This window comes from Pogoniulus pusillus, chromosome 25, assembly GCF_015220805.1.
Source record: "Pogoniulus pusillus isolate bPogPus1 chromosome 25, bPogPus1.pri, whole genome shotgun sequence".
NCBI classification, from domain to species: domain Eukaryota; kingdom Metazoa; phylum Chordata; class Aves; order Piciformes; family Lybiidae; genus Pogoniulus; species Pogoniulus pusillus.
In genome coordinates this window covers 2,610,903-2,633,204 of record NC_087288.1, presented here as the reverse complement: position 1 = coordinate 2,633,204, position 22,302 = coordinate 2,610,903, and the positions used below count along the sequence as shown (strand labels likewise).

Below are 22,302 nucleotides of genomic sequence, written 5' to 3'. Positions count from 1 at the left end.
CCAACCCCCAGCAACAGGCAGGGATACCTCCCACTAGAACATGTCACTCAAGGCCTCATCCCAGCCAAATAAATATGCTTATGAAGGGCAACAAAGCTGAAGTGTCAAGAGAGAAGTCTTGTGAGAAGTGGCTGAAGGAACATACAGCAAACATTACCTCTCTCTTGGAGGTTCACTTCTAGACCTCGAGGAAACTTGCTTTTGGTCCGGGCCCATTGCTGGCTGCGACACTTCTGCTCCTTTCCTGCGGTCGGGCTGCACGCTGGAAGAAGAGATCTCCTGTGCTGAGGCAGCTGCTGTGCTTAGGGGAGTCTGTGACCTGGAGCGCTCTTGGAGCCTTGCTTTCTTTTCCCTGGGCGCATCTGAGCCGCCCCCGGTGGCCGTATCGCTCAGCGTCCCGTCCTGGCTGGGGGAGGGCTGCGGGCCGCTGCCGAAGAACCAGGCTCCGGACTTGGTTAGGATCTCCTGTTGCTTTCGACACAGATTGCATACCCACATGACCTGGGTGAAAACAACAAGAGCAGTCAGGGCAGCTGCCCCCCAGGCCCCGAAATCCACGCTCCCTGTCACAGAGCAGGGACGATCCCCCGCTCTCCTCTAGCCCAGTGAGGGTGGTGCTCATGACAGGACCCACGGCATGCTTCTCCAAGCACTGACTGCACTGGCTAAAGCCAAGCATCCTCCAGGCACATGCTATGCAAGCATCTCCAAAGTGTCTTGTCAGTATACACCAGCAGCAAACCCCACCCCTGCCCAGCCCTAGTTCTCTTCGCAATAAACACTGACCAAGGCTTGGGGCTGGTGTGGATGCGGTTGGGAGAGTGGGGCTGGGCTGGTTTGGTTAGGACAAGCCCACCAGGCTCTAAACTCTTGGACTTTTGGTGGCAGAGCTCTGCCCATCTCATTCACAACCTCCACCACCACCCAAAACCGACACAGGATTTGCCTTTAATGATTGTTCTTTTTCCCATGGAACACAACTCAAAAGTGACCTGCAAACCAACTCAGCATTGACTGCACATGGTTGGAGCTACATCCAAGCCCACTACTTACCAGAGGCGTAAGGTAAGAGCTAGTGAAAGCTACTAGCAGAGAACTACATGCACTAAAAGAATGCCAAAGTGCCACATTTTGTACTGGTTGGAAATGATTCTTTACCATCTCCTTCAGTTATAGCTGTACCTAAGAAAGACATAATGAAACATGTATCCCTGGCAACCACAAGCCAATTGTCTGCCTTTCAGGATAGATTTTCGTGGTTTCATTCCAGGTGCAGAGATGAAAAGGAGCACATAGTAAAGCAAGACTCTGTGTTTCAAGTCTACACACAGCACAAGACAGTTTTACATACAGGAGTAAATCACCACAGTTAAACATGATTTGTAAAATAATGGTTAATCAGGACTCCAGAGTATGTGAATATGTAAGGGGGTGGGAGGGAGTGGAATAAAGATAAAAGGAGTTTTGAGGCAGAAGAACAAACCAGACAACACGAATGAAGGCTAGACAGGAGGCAGAGATTTTGTCAACTATGAAAATAGAGATGGGAGGAGAACAAAGATGAGAGCTAATAAGGAAGTGTGAAAGAGCATGTTGTAGTTTGGAGAAGTAAAGGGGTAAAGAGGGTAAGAAGGATGGCAAAAGCTGGCAGGAAAAATACACTGGAATTATTTTGTGTGCACACAGGAATGATGCAGCAGTCACCAAATGACACAGGAACGGAAAAAGCCAATCAATGTAGGGAAGAAACTGCCACAGGACAAAGCTCTGGCACCAAGACCTCTGCTTCTCTGGCCTGGGGAGGAGGACCACGGCTTAGATGGCATGATGAAAACTTGAGGCATCTCAGAAGTTACTTGCATGTATTTGAAACACCCTAGATGAAGCTACCTGTTTAGCCCAGAACTTCCAACACCATTTCTGCTCCGTTTGACCAACTGACACTCGAGAAGACATTCAACTCTCTGTTTTTCCCCCTACCTGGATTGTGCTTTTATCTCAGGCTGACTGCTACCTTTCTTCTGTGGAAAGGTAGCAGTTCCAACTGCTGGTAGTTCCAACTGGTAGTTCTGGTAGTTCCCACTCTGCTTAGTCTGACAGATGCCTGTGAGATTTTGTTCCATTTCAGAAGAATAAACAAAATGCCAATTGCAACTTTCCTTAGCTGAAAGGATGACTGCTACAGCTCTGCTTCAGAAGAATAAACATCCTCATTTTAATCAGCTTTAATTAGCTTGACTGTTACAGTTCTTCTATTGAAGAACAAGAAATAAAAGATCTGTTCCAACTGCAATTGGTTTAAAAGACAACTGTCACCTTTCTTCTATTTAAGACAAATAAACACCTATTCCCATGTTAATTAGCTGAAAAGCTGACTGCTGTATATCTTCTATTTAAGAAGAAATAAAACACCTATTCCCATGTTAATTAGCTTAAAAGATGACTGCTTTAAGAAGAAATAAAACACCTATTCCCATGTTAATTAGCTTAAAAGATAACTGATATATATCTTCTATTTAAGACAAATAAATACCTATTCCCATGTTAATTAGCTTAAAAGATGACTGCTATAGTTCTATTTAAGAACAAATAATACCTATTCCCATGTTAATTAGCTTAAAAGATGACTGATATATATCTTCTATTTAAGGCAAATAAATACCTATTCCCATGTTAATTAGCTTAAAAGATGACTGATATATATCTTCTATTAAAGACAAATAAATATCTATTCCCATGTTAACTAGCTTAAAAGATGACTGATATATATCTTCTATGTAAGAAGAAATAAAACACCTATTCCCATGTTAATTAGCTTAAAAGATGACTGCTATAGTTCTATTTAAGAAGAAATAAAACACCTATTCCCATCTTATTTAGCTTAAAAGATGACTGCTATAGTTCTATTTAAGAACAAATAATACCTATTCCCATGTTAATTAGCTTAAAAGATGACTGATATATATCTTCTATTTAAGGCAAATAAATACCTATTCCCATGTTAACTAGCTGAAAAGCTGACTGCTGTATATCTTCTATTTAAGAAGAAATAAAACACCTATTCCCATATTAATTGGCTTAAAAGATGACTGCTATAGTTCTTCTATTTAAGAAGAAAGAATACCTATTCCCATGTTAATTAGCTTAAAAGATGACTGATATATATCTTCTATTTAAGACAAATAAATACCTATTCCCATGTTAATTAGCTTAAAAGATGACTGATATATATCTTCTATTAAAGACAAATAAATACCTATTCCCATGTTAACTAGCTTAAAAGATGACTGATATATATCTTCTATGTAAGAAGAAATAAACCACCTATTCCCATGTTAATTAGCTTAAAAGATGACTGCTATAGTTCTATTTAAGAAGAAATAAAACACCTATTCCCATCTTATTTAGCTTAAAAGATGACTGCTATAGTTCTATTTAAGAACAAATAATACCTATTCCCATGTTAATTAGCTTAAAAGATGACTGATATATATCTTCTATTTAAGACAAATACCTATTCCCATGTTAACTAGCTTAAAAGATGACTGATATATATCTTCTATTTAAGAAGAAATAAAACACCTATTCCCATGTTAATTAGCTTAAAAGATGACTGTTACAGTTCCTCTATTTAAGAACAAATAATACCTATTCCCATGTTAATTAGCTTAAAAGATGACTGCTACAGTTCCTCTATTTAAGAAGAAATAATACCTATTCCCACGTTAATTAGCTTAAAAGACAACTGTTATAGTTCCTCTATTTAAGGATAAATAAAATACCTATTCCCATTGTAATTAATTTAAAAGATGACTGTTGGAGCTTTCCTATTTAAGAATAAATCAAATATCTATCCCCCTTTTAATTAAGATGACTGTTGGAGCTCTTCTATTTAAGAATAAATCAAACATCTATTCCCCTTTTAATTAAGATGACTGCTGTAGCCCTTCTATTTCAGAAGCATAAATAACATAGTGATTCCCATGGTCATTAGGTGAAAAGATGACTGCTGTATCTCTTCTATTTAAGGAGTATTAAGAAAAGATCTATTTTTAATTAAACTAAAAAAACGAATAATCAAAAGCTAAATTCACTCCACCAGTAGTACAACTAAGAGAGATGACTCTCAGTAGGATGACAGCTAAATGTCAGTCCTTTAACCAAAAAAAGACTTTCCTTTAATGATAAATGTCTTATTTCTTCCATCCAATATACCTGACTAAACATTCACTTTATCAGACTTCATTTTAATAGAATAAGTTTTCAGTCTGGCTCCTGTTATTATAGGTACTAAAAAATATTAGCAAGACAAAAAGAGGGGGAAAAAAAACCTCCACAGAACCACCAAAAAGAAATACATTCAAATAAAAAAACAGTAAAAACATAAAAGGAAATGCATTAAAACTCAGAAATATTTAAAATCATATAAATAAATAAATATTTTAAACTCTCACAAAATTAATATTATATGAAAATATTCATTGATTTAAAAGGCACAAACAAAAGTAAAACACATTAAAATAAAAGCCTAAAATAAAATGCATTAAAATAATACATTAAAATAAAAAATAAATAAAATGAGTTAAAAAACTTTACAATAAAAAAATTCACATAAAATAAATACAAATAAAACCACAACCAGAAATAAAATACTTGAAAATAAAAACCATGAAAAGCATAAAATGAAATGCATTAAAATTAAGAATATATTACAATTAAAAAAGAATAAAATGCATTAAAATAAAAAATGCATTAAAATAAAAAATGCATTAAAATAAAAAATACATTAAAATAAAAAATACATTAAAATTAAAAAATACATTAAAATAAAAAATACATTAAAATAAAAACTTCACATAAAATAAATGCAAAGAAAACCACAAACAGAAATAAAATACTTGAAAATAAAAACCATGAAAAGCATAAAATGAAATGCATTAAAATTAAGAATATATTACAATAAAAAATAAATAAAATGCATTAAAATAAATACATTAAAATAAAAAGTTAAGAGAAAATATATACAAATAAATGCACAAACAGAAATAAAATACTTTAAAATAAAAACCATGAAAGTAAAAGTAGAAACTGAAATGCATTAAAATTGAAAATATGTTACAATAAAAAAGAAATAAAATGCATTAAAATTAAAAAAACCCATTAAAATAAAAATAACATAAATTAAATACAAATAAAACCACAAACAGAAACAAAATACATTCAAATAAAAAGAAGCATTAAAATACAAAACAAAATGAATAAAAATACAGTATCACAGTATCATCAGGGTTGGAAGAGACCTCACAGATCATCAAGTCCAACCCTTTACCAAAGGTATTAAAATAAAAAATACAACAAAATGTTAAAAATTAAATAAAACATTACAATAAAAAATTAAAATAAAAACCTAAACATAATGAAGTAATAAAAGAAAATCGATTAAAAATAGATTAAAATAAGAAAAAATAAAGGTGGTAAAATGAAAAATACATTAAAAATTAAATAAACCATTATAAATAAATAAATCTAAAATAAAAAAACCACTAAAGTACTGAAATAATAAAAGAAAATAGATGAAAAATACATTAAAATAAGAAAAAACAAAGGTGTTAAAATAAAACATACATAAAAAATAAAAAAATTAATAAACCATTACAATAAATAAAACTAAAATAAAAAACACTAAAGTAATGAAATAATAAAAGAAAATAGATTAAAAATAGATTAAAATAAGAAAAAATAAAGGTGTTAAAATAAAAATACATTAAAAATAATAAAATAATAAAACATTATAATAATTAAAACTAAAATTTTTAAAAAACACACTAAAATAATGAAATAAAAAATACAATAGATTAAAAATATATTAATAGATGAAAAAATAAATGTGTTAAGATAAAAAATACCAAAAAATTAGAAATTTCAATAAAACATTAAAATAATTAAAACTAAAATAAAAAACACTAAAATAAAATTATGAAGTAATAAAATAGATTAAAAATACATTAAAATATGAAACAATAAATGTGTTGAAATAAGTACAGGAAAAAATTAAAATTAAATAAAACATTAAAATAAAACTAAATAAAAATAATGAAATAATAAAATAAAATAGATTAAAAAATACATTAACATATGAAGAAATAAATCTGTTAAGATAAAAAAACCCCAAAATTTAAAAAGAACATTTAAATAAATAAAACTAAAATAAAAACTATTAAAATAAAATCATGAAGTCATAAAATAGATTAAAAATACATGAAAATAAGAAAAAATAAATGTGCTAAAATACAAAAATACATTAAAAAGTAAGAATTTAAATAAAACATTACAATAAATAAAACTAAAATTAAAAAACCACTAAAATAAAATAATGTAATAATAAAGTAATGCAATAATAAAATAAAATAGATTTAAAATACATTAATATATGAAAAAATAAAGGTGTTAAAATAAAAAATACGACGTAAAAATGTAAAAAATTAAGCAAAACATTAAAATAAAACAAAAATTTTAAAAAATTAAAATAAAATAATGAAGTAATAAAATAAACCAGATTAAAAGTGCATGAAAATAAGAAAAAAAATTGTGTTAAAATAAAAAAATACATAAAAATGTAATAAATTAAGCAAAAAATTAAAATAAACTTAAAATAAAAAACATTAAAATAAAACAATGAAGTAATAAAATAAAACAGATTAAAAATACATGAAAATAAGGGGAAAAAGTGTTAGAAATACATAAAAACGTAAAAATTGTGATAAAATAAAAAATACATTAAAATGTAATAAATTAAGCAAAAAATTAAAATAAACTTAAAATAAAAAACATTAAAATAAAATAATGAAGTAATAAAACAGATTAAAAATACATGAAAGTAAGGGAAAAAAGTGTTAAAAATACATAAATACGTAAAAAATTAAGCAAAACATTAAAAGAAATCTAAAATAAAAAGCATTAAAATAAAGAAGTAATAACATAAAACAGATTAAAATGCATGAAAATAAGAAAAAAATGTGTTAAAAATACATAAAAATGTAAAAAATTAAGCAAAACATTAAAATAAATCTAAAATAAAAAGCATTAAAATAAAATAATGAAGTAATAAAATAAAATAGATTAAAAATACATGAAAATAAGAAAAAAAGTGTTAAAAATACATAAACACGTAAAAAATTAAGCAGAACATTAATCTAAAATAAAAAGCATTAAAATAAAATAATGAAGTAATAAAATAAAATAGATTAAAAATGCATGAAAATAAGAAAAAAGTCTTAAAAATACATAAAAATGTAAAAAATTAAGCAAAACATTAAAATAAACTTAAAATAAAAGGCATTAAAATAAAATAATGAAGTAATAAAATAAAATAGATTAAAAATGCATGAAAATAAGGGAAAAAAGTCTTAAAAATACATAAAAATGTAAAAAATTAAGCAAAACATTAAAATAAATCTAAAATAAAAAGCATTAAAATAAAATAATGAAGTAATAAAATAAAACAGATTAAAAATGCATGAAAATAAGAAAAAAGTGTTAAAATAAAAAATATATTAAAAAATTAAAAATAAATAAAATATTAAAGTAAATAAACCTCATATAAAAACCATTCCATTGAAATAATGAAATAATAACATAAAATAGATCAACAATACATTGACATAAAAAAATAATCATAACATGAATTAAAATACATTCAAATGCATGGAGGAAAGAGATCTTTTTTAACCCTCAAAACTAAAGAATAAGACAGACAAACCCCAGATAAATAAAGAGAAGGTAAATACAAACAAGATCAATCTCTTTCAAACTAATATTTTTAAAGTGTTTATAACTCAGAGTTAGTTTAAAGGAAAGCAGAGGAGCCCTAAAGCCAAACTGAAATACTCTTCATTAAATCACTTCTGTGCCTGAATGCACACAGAGCTGACCCAGGCTTCATTTAGAGCTGAGTGAATGAGAAGGCTCTAAGTAACCCCCAGGAGTTTCCACTAAAGGACAGAAGCATCTTGGATGCTGTGATGCACTGAACACAAAACATTACCAGCTCTAAGCCAACAGGAACGGTTAAGGCACAAACAGAGCCAGGGAGAAGAGGGAGCACAGAAAGAAGAGACAGCAGACAGGTAAACACAAACCCATTCTCTCTCCAGCTGCCTTTAAACACACCACACAGAGCGCTCACTACAGGGCAGACAGGCAGGAAATCTGTGTTATACTCACAGAGATGCTACACTACCCATCCCTGCTTAGGAATCTCTTCAGGACTTGGGGGGGGACACAAAAGAAAAGCTATATTCCTTTGAGAAATATGCAGTCCAAAAGGAAAAGAAAGGCAAAACAATAATAATAATAATAATAATAATAATAATAATAATAATAATAATAATAATAGCAGCTTTAAGAGGAAAGTAACTCCCCAAAGCTGAGGTGACAGGCAGAGACCTGTATATTGAACAGCATTATTCAGAGCAGGATGTGGAGCCAGCAGCTCAGCAGCATGCAGGAATTATACCCTGATTGAATACCCTGGGATGTGCTCCAAACTAATCTAAAGGAAAGCAGGGTCTGTGTCATAACTTATCCTAACAATCCACAGATGTTAGGCGACCAAACAAATGCCCTGCTGAAGGATTACAGTTCACTAATGTGGCTCCTGGACCTCCACGTGATGCAGCATGAAAATGAAGAGCCTGAAGACAATTTTACTCTGGTCTGGCACTTCCAAGAGAGTTTCTGTTTACTCTTTGTTTTTCTGGATGCTGAGCTCCAAAGAGTCATTCAGGACATCCAGAAAAGTGAGGTCTGTTGCTGGGTTTGTTCCTTCTTTATGGCATCAGCACAGAGTTCGGTGCATAACTGCAGGTGAAGCTATTCTAGACAACCAGTGCAGGTAGTGCTCCTCCTCCAAGGGTTCATACAGGTGGCTCTGAGGTGAAAACTAAAGCAATAAATGTGCACTTCCACCAGCATAGCAAAGGGCTTGGGGCTTTAGTGCTGCAGAACAAAACCAGCCTGGCACACACAGAGCTCAGCAGAGGTGGGGCAGCAGCTCCCACACAGATTCAGTGCCAGTGGAAGACTAAACAGGCTGGGTGAAAACATGCTCGAAGGATCCCATGCTGGCCTTCGTGTGGAACAGGGAAGGGGCATTCATTCAGAGAGAGAGGTGCTCCTCAAACTTACTCTTACAGGTACTGATGGATGAGATCCACAATGAGTAGGGACAGTATTCCTGTACTAACACAACATGAAATTCCAACTTGAAAGAGCCCACAGTAAATCATATATACAACTACACACAGAGAAGAGAAACAGAGCTTTCCTTTTTCACTTCCAGAAGCAGGAACACCCTTCTATTCATCTCTTGGAAGTCAGATGGAAGAAACATTACCCAGGATCACAGGTCACAGGGTGTTAAGTGTTGGAAGTGACCTCTGGATATCTTCCAGTCCAACCCTCCTGCCAGAGCAGGAGCAGAGAACCTAGCACAGGTCACACAGCAACACATCCAGACAGGGCTGCAAAGGCTCCACAGAAGGAGACTCCACAACCTCCCTGGGCAGCCTGTGCCAGTGTCTTACCACCCTCAACCCATGCCAGTGTCTCACCACCTTCACTGCCAAGATCTTCTTCCTAAGGTTCATAGAATCACAGAATCATGAACTTGCTGTCCACCAGCACTCCCAATCTGCTCTTCCAAAGCTATTCCCTCACACAATTAAAGTCAGGCTATGTATCACTTCACCTTCCTGGGCACGAATATCTTTGCAGCAAGCCATGAACTTAGGACCCAGCATTGCTTTGGTCTCTTCTGCCATATCAAAATGAATTCTATAACCAAACCCTAGCTCAGGTGTCCATGGAAATGTACATAAACAGAGCTGAAAATCACAGGATCACAGGATATTAGGGGTTGGAAGGGACCCATGGAGATCATGGAGTCCATTTGAATCCTTACAGTAGTCCAAAATCTAAGCAACCACCTCTGCCTTCTCTTGAGCCTCTTCCTCCTTTTCAGGGTTTGTCCTCTCTCTTAGAACTATAGAATGAGTCAGGTTGGAAGGAACCCTCCAAGGTCACCTTGTTCAATCCTCATACAGTGAGCCAGGACACCTACAACTCAGTAAGGTTGCTCAGAGCCCCATCAAGCCTGACCTTGAATGTCTCCAGGGAAGAGGTCTCCACCACCTCCCTTGCCAACTCATTGCAGTGTTCCATCACCCTCATATTAAAGAGATTCTTCCTGAAGTCCAACCTAAAGCAATCCTGCTCCAGTTTCAAACCACTGTCCCTACTCCTCTCACTACATCCCCTTGCAAACAGTCCCTCCCCAGCCTTCCTGTAGGTGCCACTCAGATATTTAAATGCTGCTCTTAAGGTCTCCCTGGAGCCTTTTGTCCAGGAGAGAGCTGAACAACCCCAGCTCCCCCAGCTTGCCTTCATAGGAAGGGTGCTCCAGCTTCCCCATACCACACACACCCTTGTATGAAGTCCTTTGACTGCCAGGTCCTGCCCAGGCCCACTTAGGTTTAAAAAACACAGCAGAAACACATCTGTATTTTTAACTGGTTTGATTTGATTGTCACATCTGCTCTTCTCATTGAGGGGTGTAAAGAGCAGTGAATCATGTGCAGGAAGAGAGGCAAGTGGGTCTGCCATCCTCTCTGAAACTACATCCTGAAATGACACCACTACAAGTACACTAAACTTGCACAGAGCTGCTTTGAAGCACTGAAGCCAAATGGCATGAAGTAACCTGCTAGGATCTCTGTTCTACTCCAAAGCAAGTTGGCTGCATATAAATTGCCTCCTAGGGATGAGCTTCAGAGCTCCCCAACTCCTAAACTGGGAGGAAGAAGACCAAAAGTGGGCTAAGCAGCCTTCCTGGCAGCTCACTAGCACAGATACTCCTAACACCCAGTCACAGTCCCAGACCAGGTTAGTAAAGAAGTGGCCTAGGAGTCTCTATTTTTGCTCTTTCTGAAGCCTCTCCTTTAGTCTGAAGGGCTCAAACCCACCATAACATTCCCTACCATTCTCCCATCCAAACAGAGACCAATTTGCCCACATTGATGCTCAGCAGACACCTGGGGCTCAACTATTTCAGGACATTAAAGCCATTTGAGCACTTTCTGGTTGTGTTTTTTTCTTTTCCAGAGCAGATTTCCTTCATAACTTACATTTTCAGCCTGGTATTTTTATCCTGCATTGGCAAGAAAATGATTTCATGCTGGCAGCTGATTGGTTTCTTCTCTCTTTTCTCACTACAGCCTCCAATAATATTTTAACACACTGCTTGTGTATGATGAAATTTTGCACAAGCATGGGATTTTGCCAGGGATTGTATCCTTAAATGACACCAAGCTAGGGGCAGCTGTGGAGCTGTGGGAGGGCAGGAGAGCCCTGCAGAGGGATCTGGCCAGGCTGCATGGGTGGGCAGAGGCCAAGGGGATGAGACTGAACAAGGCCAAGGGCAGGTTCTGCACTTTGGCCGCAACAACCCCAAGCAGCACTACAGGCTGGGCACAGAGTGGCTGAGAGCAGCCAGGCAGAGAGGGAGCTGGGGGTGCTGGGAGAGAGGAGCTGAACAGGAGCCAGCAGTGCCCAGGTGGGCAGCAGAGCCAATGGCATCCTGGGCTGGCTCAGGAGCAGTGTGGGCAGCAGGACAAGGGAAGTTCTTCTGCCCCTGTGCTCAGCACTGCTCAGGCCACCCCTGGAGTGCTGTGTCCAGTGCTGGGCTCCTCAGTTCAAGAGAGATGTTGAGGTGCTGGAAGGTGCCCAGAGAAGGGCAGCAAGGCTGGGGAGGGGCCTGGAGCACAGCCCTGTGAGGAGAGGCTGAGGGAGCTGGGGGTGTGCAGCCTGCAGCAGAGGAGGCTCAGGGCAGAGCTCATTGCTGCCTGCAGCTGCCTGCAGGGAGGCTGTAGCCAGGTGGGGTTGGGCTCTGCTGCCAGGCAGCCAACAGCAGAACAAGGGGACACGAAAGGGAAGGAAGCGAGGAAAGTCAGGAAAGGGAAGGAAGGAAGGAAGGAAAGGGAAGGAGAGAAGAGAGGGAAGGGAGGAAAGAACTTTTGATGCTTGGAGGGCAGAACTTTTCATGCTGGCAGGTTAAGTGTCACATGGTGCCTACCTCTAAATGAGTATTTGTGACCAGTTAGTTGCAGCTGCCCAGGAAGGGTTGTGACAAAGCACCAAGGAAGATGCTGCCCTGTACACAATGTTCCACACAATCCATGCCTCACAAAAGCTGTCTCCAAACTCACCCTGAAGGTTGTAGCTTGCTTCGCACAATCAGATTTAGGCTTCTTTTTTTTCATCCTTATGCATGGAATGCTTCTAATGATAAAAATCTTTCTTCTTCCCACTCTGATATCATATACTCAGGATTTACAGGCTCACAGGATGTCAGGGGTTGGAAAGGACACAAGGAGATCACCCAGTCCAACACCCCTGCCACAGCAGGACAATCCTATCTAACACAGATCACAGAGGAACACATCAAGACAGGCCTTGAAAGGCTCCAGAGAAGGAGACTCCACAACCTCTCTGGGCACCCTGTGCCAGTGCTCTGAGACCCTTACAGTCAAGATATTCCCCCTTGTGTTGAGCTGGAACCTCCTGTGCTGCAGCTTCCATCCATTGCTGCTTGTCCTATCCCAGGGAGCAGTGAGCAGAGCCTGTCCCCCCCTCCTGGCAGCCTTCAGATACTTAGAAACATTTATCAAATCCCCTCTCAATCTTCTCTTCTCCAGACTAAAAGGCCCCAAGTGCCTCAGCTTCTCCTCATCAGCCATGCCCTCCAGTCCCCTCATCATCCTCATAGCCTTCTGCTGGACCCTCTCCAGCAGATCCCTGTCCCTCTTCAACTGGGGAGCCCAAAACTGAGCACAGCTATTTAGAAGAGCTGCTTTCAAAACAAGCAGATGCTTTCTGCCTGCACCATTCTGCCTTACACAGGGCAGCACCTCTTTGACCTCCTCTTCTGAAAAAGCTACCAGGCTACCCTTAAAAAAGCACAAGGCACCACCAGCTGGCTCAGCACCTCCCCTGCAGTTCCTTCTTTGCCAAAAAGATGACAAAGATTTGTAGCTTTTGGGCTTGAGGCTTTTTCTGTGGGTTGTGCTTTGGGTTTGGGGTTTTTTTTTCACATTTCATCTTTGTTTTGCTCCTACCTTCTGAGATGTCCATGGTCCTTTCTCTTAATTCTGCCCCCTCTGGCTCCAGGTGCAGAGTCTGAGGCTAAGTTGGTTAAGTTTGTGCTATCTGTGCTAGCAAGCTCGAGCACAAAGGAACCTCAGTAAATCTGGGATGGAAGATTTGAGGGAGGGGAAGAGAGAATATCAGTGTTCTACAACACATTTGAGTGGATAGCTAAGATATCAAACCCAAACCAAACACACCAAAACTGGGGAAGATGATGCATTTTTGGTAAAGGAAAAGTGTGGCATTTTAGGGGAGTAAAGACCACAGGGTGGCTGAGAAAGGGATAAACAACTGTGAGATTGAACATGGAAGATTTACAAGAGGAAAACAGGGCAGGAAAATGCAGCAGGAGTTTTGTGCCAGAGTAAAAATGGTCTAATTAATTGAGTGGATCTACAGAGTGCACTGTGGACAGCCAAGCCACAGCCCAGCCCCAGTCTCAGGTTGACTGTCCTGAATGGGCATCACTACTGGCAGAGTACATAGGGGAAGAGAAGACTTTCAATAAGGTAAGAAGATGCCAAGGGGTACAGAACATCACAGCTGGGAAAGTCAAAACATTAAGGGAGATTTCATTAACTGATGAAGCTACTTGGACAAAAACAGGTGCCAAAAGATTCCAGATCAGAACTTTGCTAGATGAGGAGACAACCATTCTGATCCTCTGCACTTACCTGGATAGTCACAGGTATCTAAGGAGGCTTTGGGTTTCCTAAGTAAATAAAAGGCATACAGTGCAGTGATGATTTAAGGGCATGAAGGGAGGGGAAGAGGCAACAATTAAGGCTGTCCTGCCTCTTTATTATCACAAATAGAGGGATGTGTACCCAATGATGGTGCAAATACAGGGACCATGAGCCCTTGGTCCACATTTATACACTGGTGAAGGCTTTTTGTGCTCACATGTACAGTCTGTCCGAGCAATCCCTTTAAGTGGTTGGCTGGCACAGGTTTCTCTCTGTGTGTCAGGGGCTAGGAGAGATTTATGGCCTGCCAAACCCCTCTCAACTGCTGCTTCCCCAGGCACTTGCACCTTACACACAGGAGAGAGAACCTAAGTAGAGAAATCCTTACTCTCTGCTTTGTAGAAGGTAACCTTCCCAAAGAGACATCTTCCAGAGCTGGTGAGGTCTGCCTGTTGTTGCCTAACCTTGGCTCACCTTTCCTGCCCTCAGATCTTAGCTGCATTCAGCATTCAGCCACGTGTGAAGCAGCTGAGCACTGAACAACCCCAGAGTGTGCAGGAAGCAGAAGTGTTTCGGGTGAGATGGACCAGCTGCTCAAAAATAACTTCCAAATATATCAGCCTACTGCTGGCACCAAAGAGTTTGATTGATCATCTCTTGGCCTGAACAGATCATTTGAACCAATCCAGATGATAATCATAGAATCACAGAATGTTAGGGGTTGGAAAGGACTTCTACAGATCATCATTGTGTTGGGGCTGTGCAGGCTGGAGCAGAGGAGGCTCCCAGGTGACCTTCTTGTGGCCTGCCAGGATCTGAAGGGGGCTACAAAAAAAATGGGGAGGGACTTCTGAGGCTGTCAGGGAGTGACAGGACTGAGGGGAATGGAGCAAAGGTGGAGGTGGGGAGAGTCAGCCTGGATGTGAGGAGGAAGTTGTTGAGCAGGAGAGTGGTGAGAGGCTGGAATGGGTTGCCCAGGGAGGTGGTTGAAGCCCCATCCTGGAGGTGTTTCAGGCCAGGTTGGCTGAGGCTGTGTGCAGCCTGCTCTAGGGTAGGGTGTCCCTGGGCATGGCAGGGGGGTTGGAACTGGCTGCTCCTTGTGGTCCCTTCCAACCCTGCCTGATTCTATGATCTAGATCAACCCCTGCCAAAGCAGGATCATCCAGGGCAGGTCACACAGGGACACATCCAGGTGGGGTTTAAAAGTCTCCAGGGAAGGAGACTCCACAACCTCTCTGGGCAGCTTATTCCAGGGCTCCAGCACCCACAACATAAAGCTTCTCCTCTTATTGAGGTGGAACCTCCTGATTTCCAGCTCCAACCTGTGTTCCAGCTTCAACCACCACTGGACACCAGTGAAAAGAGCCTGGCACCTTCATCTTGACACCACCCCTCAGTCAATTACTGACATTGATCAGATCCCCTCTCAGCCTTCTCTTCTCCAGACCGAACAGCTCTCAGTCTTTCTATCCTAGAGAGATAAATCCTGCTCACAGTACTGCTCCTCTCAGCTCTGATTTAATCCCTGCATGTTTTTTTTATGAATCCACCTCTGAATATTTTGATTTCCTTTTTTTTTTTTTCAGTTTTAATTTAGCTTACATAACACAGCCACCAGAATCAGCCCAGCCAAACAAATTGACTTTGCTTACTGAACTCCAAACCACTTAGAACAGACAAACCAAGACAAATTCCACCTTCATCCATAGCTGGAGGGAAGGATTTTTTTTCCCCCATAAGATCTGATCTCAAGCAATATCTGTTGCTTCTAGAATGTGAGTCTGATCAGGCATTGGTGCTTCTCTCTAGCTTGTAATTAATTGATCCCAAGGCTGAAATTGGGTCAGTGAGCTGCATATGAAGAAGGTTAGCACAGCTTTGCTCTGGTTGTCACTGTAAGTTTTAGGTGATTATACTAAAACCAGAGGTTTATCCCAGCTTAAATACTTCACTGCAGGTCACTCCCTTCTGGCCCTGTAGTCTGTAATAACTTTCTCTTTAACCATTTCAACTCTTCCTTGTCTCCAGACAAAAGAATACAATGGTAAGAGGGAAGACTTTGAGGGTGAGGTGGCCAAAGAAGAAATAATGTCCAAGAAGACAATGACCAACAGGTGGAAAGGTTCAAAGCAGGGTGAAAAGTGAAAGAGGAAACGACAAGCAGAAGAGAACAATTCAGAGAGGCAACAGTGTGAGAGCAGCACAAAGAGCAGGAGTCAGAGGAAACAACTGTGCTGGAAAAGCAACAGAATTGGGTTGTGTTGATAGCACATATCAGAGGTTATTGCATTTGGAACACAGATGATGCATGGAGAAATAAAACTGACTTCAGAGCAAACTCCTTCCTTTCCTCAGTTTAAGCTTTCCCTTTGGCTCTGGGATTATTAATTCCCTTTGGGTTTGGGAAATGTTTCTGCCTGTAGGTTTGGGAATTTATTCCCTTTGTGGTTGAGATGTTTTATTCCCTTTGTGGTTGGGATTTGTTTAACCCTCTTTGGGTTTGTGGGTTTTTTTTCCCTCCCCTGTGGGTTTGGCTAATTTTTCTCCTTTTGAGTTTGGAACATTTTTCCCTTTGGGTCTGGGATTTTTTCTCCCCTTTGGGTCTGGGATTTTTATTCCCCTTTGGGTTTGGGATTTTTTTCTCCCCTTTGGGTCTGAGATTTTTTCTCCCCTTTAGGTTTGGGATTTTTATTCCCCTTTGGGTTTGGGATTTTTTTCTCCCCTTTGAGTCTGAGATTTTTTCTCCCCTTTGGGTCTGAGATTTTTTCCTCCCCTTTGGGTCTGAGATTTTTTCCTCCCCTTTGGGTCTGGGATTCTTTCTCCCCTTTGGGTCTGAGGTTTTTTTCTCCCCTTTGGGTCTGAGGTTTTCTCCCTTTTGGGTCTGGGATATTTTCTCCCATTTGCATCTGAGATTTTTTCTCCCCTTTGGATCTGAGATTTTTTTTTTCCTTTTGGGGTTGGGATTTTGTTTTTCTCTTTGAGGTTGAGATTTTTTTTCTTCCCTTTGGGGTTGAGATTTTTTTCTTCCCTTTGGGGTTGGGATTTTTTTCCCCCATGGGTTTGGGATATATTTTTTTCCCCTTTGGGATTGGGAATGGTTTTGTCCCTTTAGATTTGGGATTTTTTTCCCCATGGAATTTAAGTTTTTTGTGGGTCTGGTTTTTTTTCCCCTTTTGCTTTGAGATATTTTGGGTTGTTTATTATTTCTTTTTACCTTTAGATCTTGGATATTTTCCTTCCCCTCTTTTTTTTAATTGAGGTTTGAGATCTTTTTTTTTCCCCTTTGGGTCTCTTTGGGTTTGGGACTTTTTCTTCCCCTTGGGTTTGGGATTTTCCCCTCCCTCCTTTTTTTTTTAGTCTGGGATTTTTTTCTTCCCTCCACATCTAGGATTTTTTCTTCCCCTTGGATTTGGGATTTTTACTTTATCCTTTGGCTTTGGGATGTTCTTTTCTTTAGAAGAGAAAGAAGGCATTTGAGGATTGAAGGTTATCTTTCTCTCTTAGAAAAACTGCTTTTTTGGCAAGCTATACATCTCTTCAGGCCAAAGCAGCAGAAGACATGAAGAAGCCTACACACATGGGAGCACTACAGCAAACCACCTACCAAATCAGCTTACCAGAACTCTCAGCAGGCAGCAGCAAACAGTAGCAGATTGAATGGGAGACATTAAAGCTCTAAATGGAAACAAAGTGCATCCAGCAGCTCTTGTACTAATCACATGCCACTGAAATCTTTGACTTGCAAATCCTCCTTCTTTTGGGTTGGGTTTTTGGGGGGGTTGTCTCGTCTATTTTAAAGGGACAAGAACTATCCTAACGTTTAATGTTTAATCACAGGCTCACAGGATGTGAGGGGCTGGAATGGACACAAGGAGATCATCCAGTCCAACCCCCCCTGCCAGAGCAGGACAATCCTATCTAACACAGAGCACACAGCAACACATCCAGACAGGCCTGGAGAGGCTCCAGACAAGGAGACTCCACAACCTCTCTGGGCAGCCTGTGCCAGGGCTCTGGGACCCTGACAGGAAAGAAGTTCCCCCTTGGGTTGAGCTGGAACCTGCTGTGCTGCAGCTTCCATCCATTGCTCCTTGTCCTATCCCAGGGAGCAGTGAGCAGAGCCTGACCCCCCCTCCTGACCCCCAGCCCTCAGAGATTTATAAACATTTATCAAATCCCCTCTCAGTCTTCTCTTCTCCAGACTAAGCAGCCCTGTGCTGGACTGTCTCAAGCAGTTCTATGTCCCTCTTGAACTGGGGGGCCCAGAACTGGACACAGTACTGCAGATGCAGACTCACCAGGGCTGAAGTCAAGGGGCAATGGATGGAAACTACAGCACAGAAAGTTCCACCTCAATGACAGGAAGAACTTCTTGACTGTAAGGGTCCCAGAGAACTGGCACAGGCTACGCAGGGAGGTTGTGGAGTCTCCTCCTCTGGAGCCTTTTGAGACCTCTTTGAATGTGTTCCAGTGCCATGATTAAACTTCAGCCTAAAGAAGTTGAAGCTCTTTGGAAATCTTTCCCTAGACATTAATAAAGCACTGGGTTCTACCTGCTCCAGGAGGAACTGGAGAATCATAGAATCAAGCAGGTTGGAAGAGAGCTCCAAGCTCATCCAGTCCAACCTAGCACCCAGCCCTGCCCAACCAACCAGACCATGGCACTAAGTGCCCCAGCCAGGCTTGGCAAGAACACCTCCAGCCACACAGACTCCACCACCTCCCTGGGCAGCCCATTCCAATGCCAATCACTCTCTCTGCCAGGAACTTCCTCCTCACATCCAGCCTAGATCTGCTCTGCCACAACTCCAGACTGTGTCCCCTTCTTCTGTTGTTGCTTGCCTGGCAGCAGAGCCCAACCCCACCTGGCTACAGCCTCCCTGCAAGCAGCTGCAGGCAGCAATGAGCTCTGCCCTGAGCCTCCTCTGCTGCAGGCTGCACACCCCCAGCTCCCTCAGCCTCTCCTCACAGGGTTTATTATTTATTATTTATTTATTATGTTTAATAAAATCATCTACCTCAGACATAGCTACACCAAACTGTCCTAAGCCCTCACTAACTGCAGAGCTGGAGATACAGAGGTGCAATTATCCACATGCAGCTAGCACACAAACCACAGAAATGCTCCAGAACACAAAAGGCAGAGAAGATATAAAACTAAATTTAATAACTGAATTATCTTTTATCTAGGACATTGCAGTGCTAAAAATACCCTGGGTTTTAATCCTGGATGAGGATTAAGGTTTGGGGTTTGGTTCAATGTTTGGGTTTGGTTGTTTTTTTTCTTTGTTTGGGGTTTTTTTTTTGGTAATAAAAGAGAAACAGAGAGAGAGAAAGCAGAGATTAGCTCCAGCCTTCATAATGACTTTGCTCTCTGGAATTTTGACCTGCTACTTGTTGGTTGCTCATAGTGCTTAATGGGTCAGAAATTACATCACAGAATCATAGAATCAAGCAGGTTGGAAGAGACCTCCAAGCTCAGCCAGTCCAACCTATCCCCCAGCCCTATCCAGTCAACCAGACCATGGCACCAAGTGCCTCATCCAGTCTTTTCTTGAAGACCTCAAGGGATGGTGCCTCCACCACCTCCCTGGGCAGCCCATCCCAATGCCAACCACTCTCCATCACAGAATCACAGAATGTTAGGGGCTGGAAGTGACCTTGAAGGATCACCTGGTCCAGCCTCCCTGCCAGGGCAGGATCACCCAGAGCAGATCACACAGAAATGCAGCCAAATGGTTCTTGAATACCTCCAGAGAGGGAGACTCCACAACTTCCCTGGGCAGCCTGTTCCAGTGCTCTGTCACCCCCACAGGGAGAAAATTCTTCAGACTCACACAGAATCTCCTGTGCCTCAACTTCCACCCATTGCCCTGTGTCCTTTCACTTGAACTTGCAGCAAGATCTCAAAGCTAAATTCTTGCTGGGTTTGGGGTGACAAACCAGGCACAGAACTCAGCTTGCTCAGTGTAGCTCCATTTAGCATCTCCATGTTGCCTTCTAAGCCCAGGGCATTGTGTCTCAGCAGTGCACAGATTGTCACTGACCAAGTCCCATTTAGTCCCCAGCTCTACCTGAAAGATTAAACCCCTCATTCTATGAAAGGAGCTCACAGGAAAGAGGGTCAGAGTGATTCCAGCTGACAGACACAAATTCCAGGAGGAAGGAAATTGATAGAGGGAAGAATTTGTTGGGGACAAAGGGTACCCTCTGGGCTGCCTGTGCTTAACTCAGAGTGCCCTCCTGTGCCCAGCAGCTGGCAGCAGTCTGGTTTTCATAGACTCACAGAATGGTTTAGGTCAGAAGGGACCTCAAAGCTCAGCCAGTTCCAACCCCTGCCATAGGCAGGGACACCTCCCACCAGAACAAGCTGCTCAATGCCTCATCCAACCTGGTCCTGAACACCTCCAGGGAGATTGTGGGTCACAGAATCACAGAATGTAATCCTGAGGAACACCATTAGTGCCTGGCCTGCAACTGTCACAGGACAAATCACCCTGAGCTCTCTATCAGGGGTGTATAAAAACCCACTCCTGACAACTCAGACATTTCATTCTAACAGCATTAACCACTTCTGCTAAAGCCATTTAGTGCACAGCCCAAATATGTGCTCACGTTGGCAAAGCTTACATTAGCAAGCCACGATGCAAGGAATTGTTAAGCACAGTTTAAAGGAACTAAATGACAAACAGCCTCTAAAAACCACCTGAGATACCACGAAGGAGGAGTCTCCAAGTTGTCTTTCTTTCCAGGTCTCACTCATAGGGCTGGAAGGGACCTCCAAAGCTCAGCCAGTCCAAACTCCTGCCAGAGCAGGATCACCCAGAGCAGATCACACAGCAACACACCCAGGCAGGGTTTGGATATCTCCAGAGAGGGAGACTCCACAGCCCCCCTGGGCAGCCTGTGCCAGGCCTCTGTCACCCTCACAGGGAAAAAACCCTCCTCATGTTTAAATGAAACTTCCTCTGCCTCAGCTTCCACCCAGTGCCCCTTGTGCTGGGGTTGGACATCACCCAGCAGAGCCTGGCTCCATCATACCTCAGATGAGAAGTATGAAGGGCCAGACAAAACTCAAAAGAGCATGGAAGACCTTCAGGCATATTAGATGTATTTTGACATATTAGACTGAGAATCCCTGGCAGGGCTGTGCCACCTCAGCCACCAGCACCTCCTGGCTATTACAAATCAGTTCTGGAAGTGTTCTAGAGTCATCTTCATAGAATCATAGGATTAACCAGGCTGGAAGAGAGCTCCAAACTCATCCAGTCCAACCTAGCACCCAGCCCTGCCCAAGCAACCAGACCATGGCACTAAGTGCCCCAGCCAGGCTTGGCTGCAACACCTCCAGCCACACAGACTCCACCACCTCCCTGGGCAGCCCATTCCAGCGCCAATCACTCTCTCTGACAACAACTTCCTAACAACATCCAGCCTAGATCTGCCCTGCCACAACTCCAGACTGTGTCCCCTTGTTCTGTTGCTGGGTGCCTGGCAGCAGAGCCCAACCCCACCTGGCTACAGCCTCCCTGCAGGCAGCTGCAGGCAGCAATGAGCTCTGCCCTGAGCCTCCTCTGCTGCAGGCTGCACACCCCCAGCTCCCTCAGCCTCTCCTCACAGGGCTGTGCTCCAGGCCCCTCCCCAGCCTTGTCGCCCTGCTGTGGACACCTTCCAGCACCTCAACATCTCTTGAAGTGAGAGGCCCAGAACTGGACAGAGGACTCAAGGTACTCATCTCTCTTGAATTGAGGAGCATATATCTCAGCATGTGGAAGCCTGGATTTCAACACAGCTAAACCTAAGCCAAGGCAAGCATAAACACTGAGGATGTACTTAAGTGAGCTTAGAATGAGTCAGGTATGTCTTGAGGACACATCTCCAGAGCACTTCAGTGAAGTGGAGTCTATGTTCTGGATCCTAAATGACATTTTTCAAAGGGCCAAAGCTCAGGTGCCATCTCAGAGTCTCTGCATGCAGACACTATCACCATTTCAGTCACCCAGCAAGGTCCTTGTGGCAAACTGAAGTGTGAAGCATGCCTCAAGCACAGATGCAGGTTGAGTGAGGCACTCTCAGTCTTCTCTTCTCCAGACTAAACAGCCCCAGGTCCCTCAGCCTCTCCTCATCAGCCATGCCCTCCAGTCCCCTCATCATCCTCATAGCCCTCTGCAGGACTCTCTCCAGCAGGTCCCTGTCCCTCTTCAACTGGGGAGCCCAAAACTGAATGCAGTATTCAAGATGAGGTCTCACCAGGGCAGAGTAGAGGGGAAGAGAACCTCCCTTGATCTGCTGCACACACTCCTCCTAATACACCCCAGGATCCCATTGTCCCTCTTGGCCCCCAGAGCACATTGCTGTGCCATGGATGTTCTCCACCAGCACTCCCAGGTGCCCATCCACAGGGCTGCTCTCC

At 41.3% G+C, this 22,302-nt stretch overlaps 1 protein-coding gene across 33 annotated transcripts in view; it reads right to left on the bottom strand.

The window, feature by feature from the left end:
• RIMS1 (regulating synaptic membrane exocytosis 1) overlaps positions 1–22,302 on the bottom strand; it is a 260,406-nt gene that overhangs the window by 137,762 nt on the left and 100,342 nt on the right. For 30 of the 33 annotated variants that reach the window (XM_064164198.1, XM_064164174.1, XM_064164169.1 and 27 more), the window contains one exon: positions 158–501. In XM_064164198.1, coding sequence (XP_064020268.1) covers positions 158–501 — 344 coding nt within the window. Of the gene's footprint in view, positions 1–157; positions 502–1,980; positions 1,999–9,186; positions 9,241–22,302 lie in introns of those variants that run through there. The other 3 variants (XM_064164201.1, XM_064164185.1, XM_064164186.1) reach the window with 3 other exon arrangements.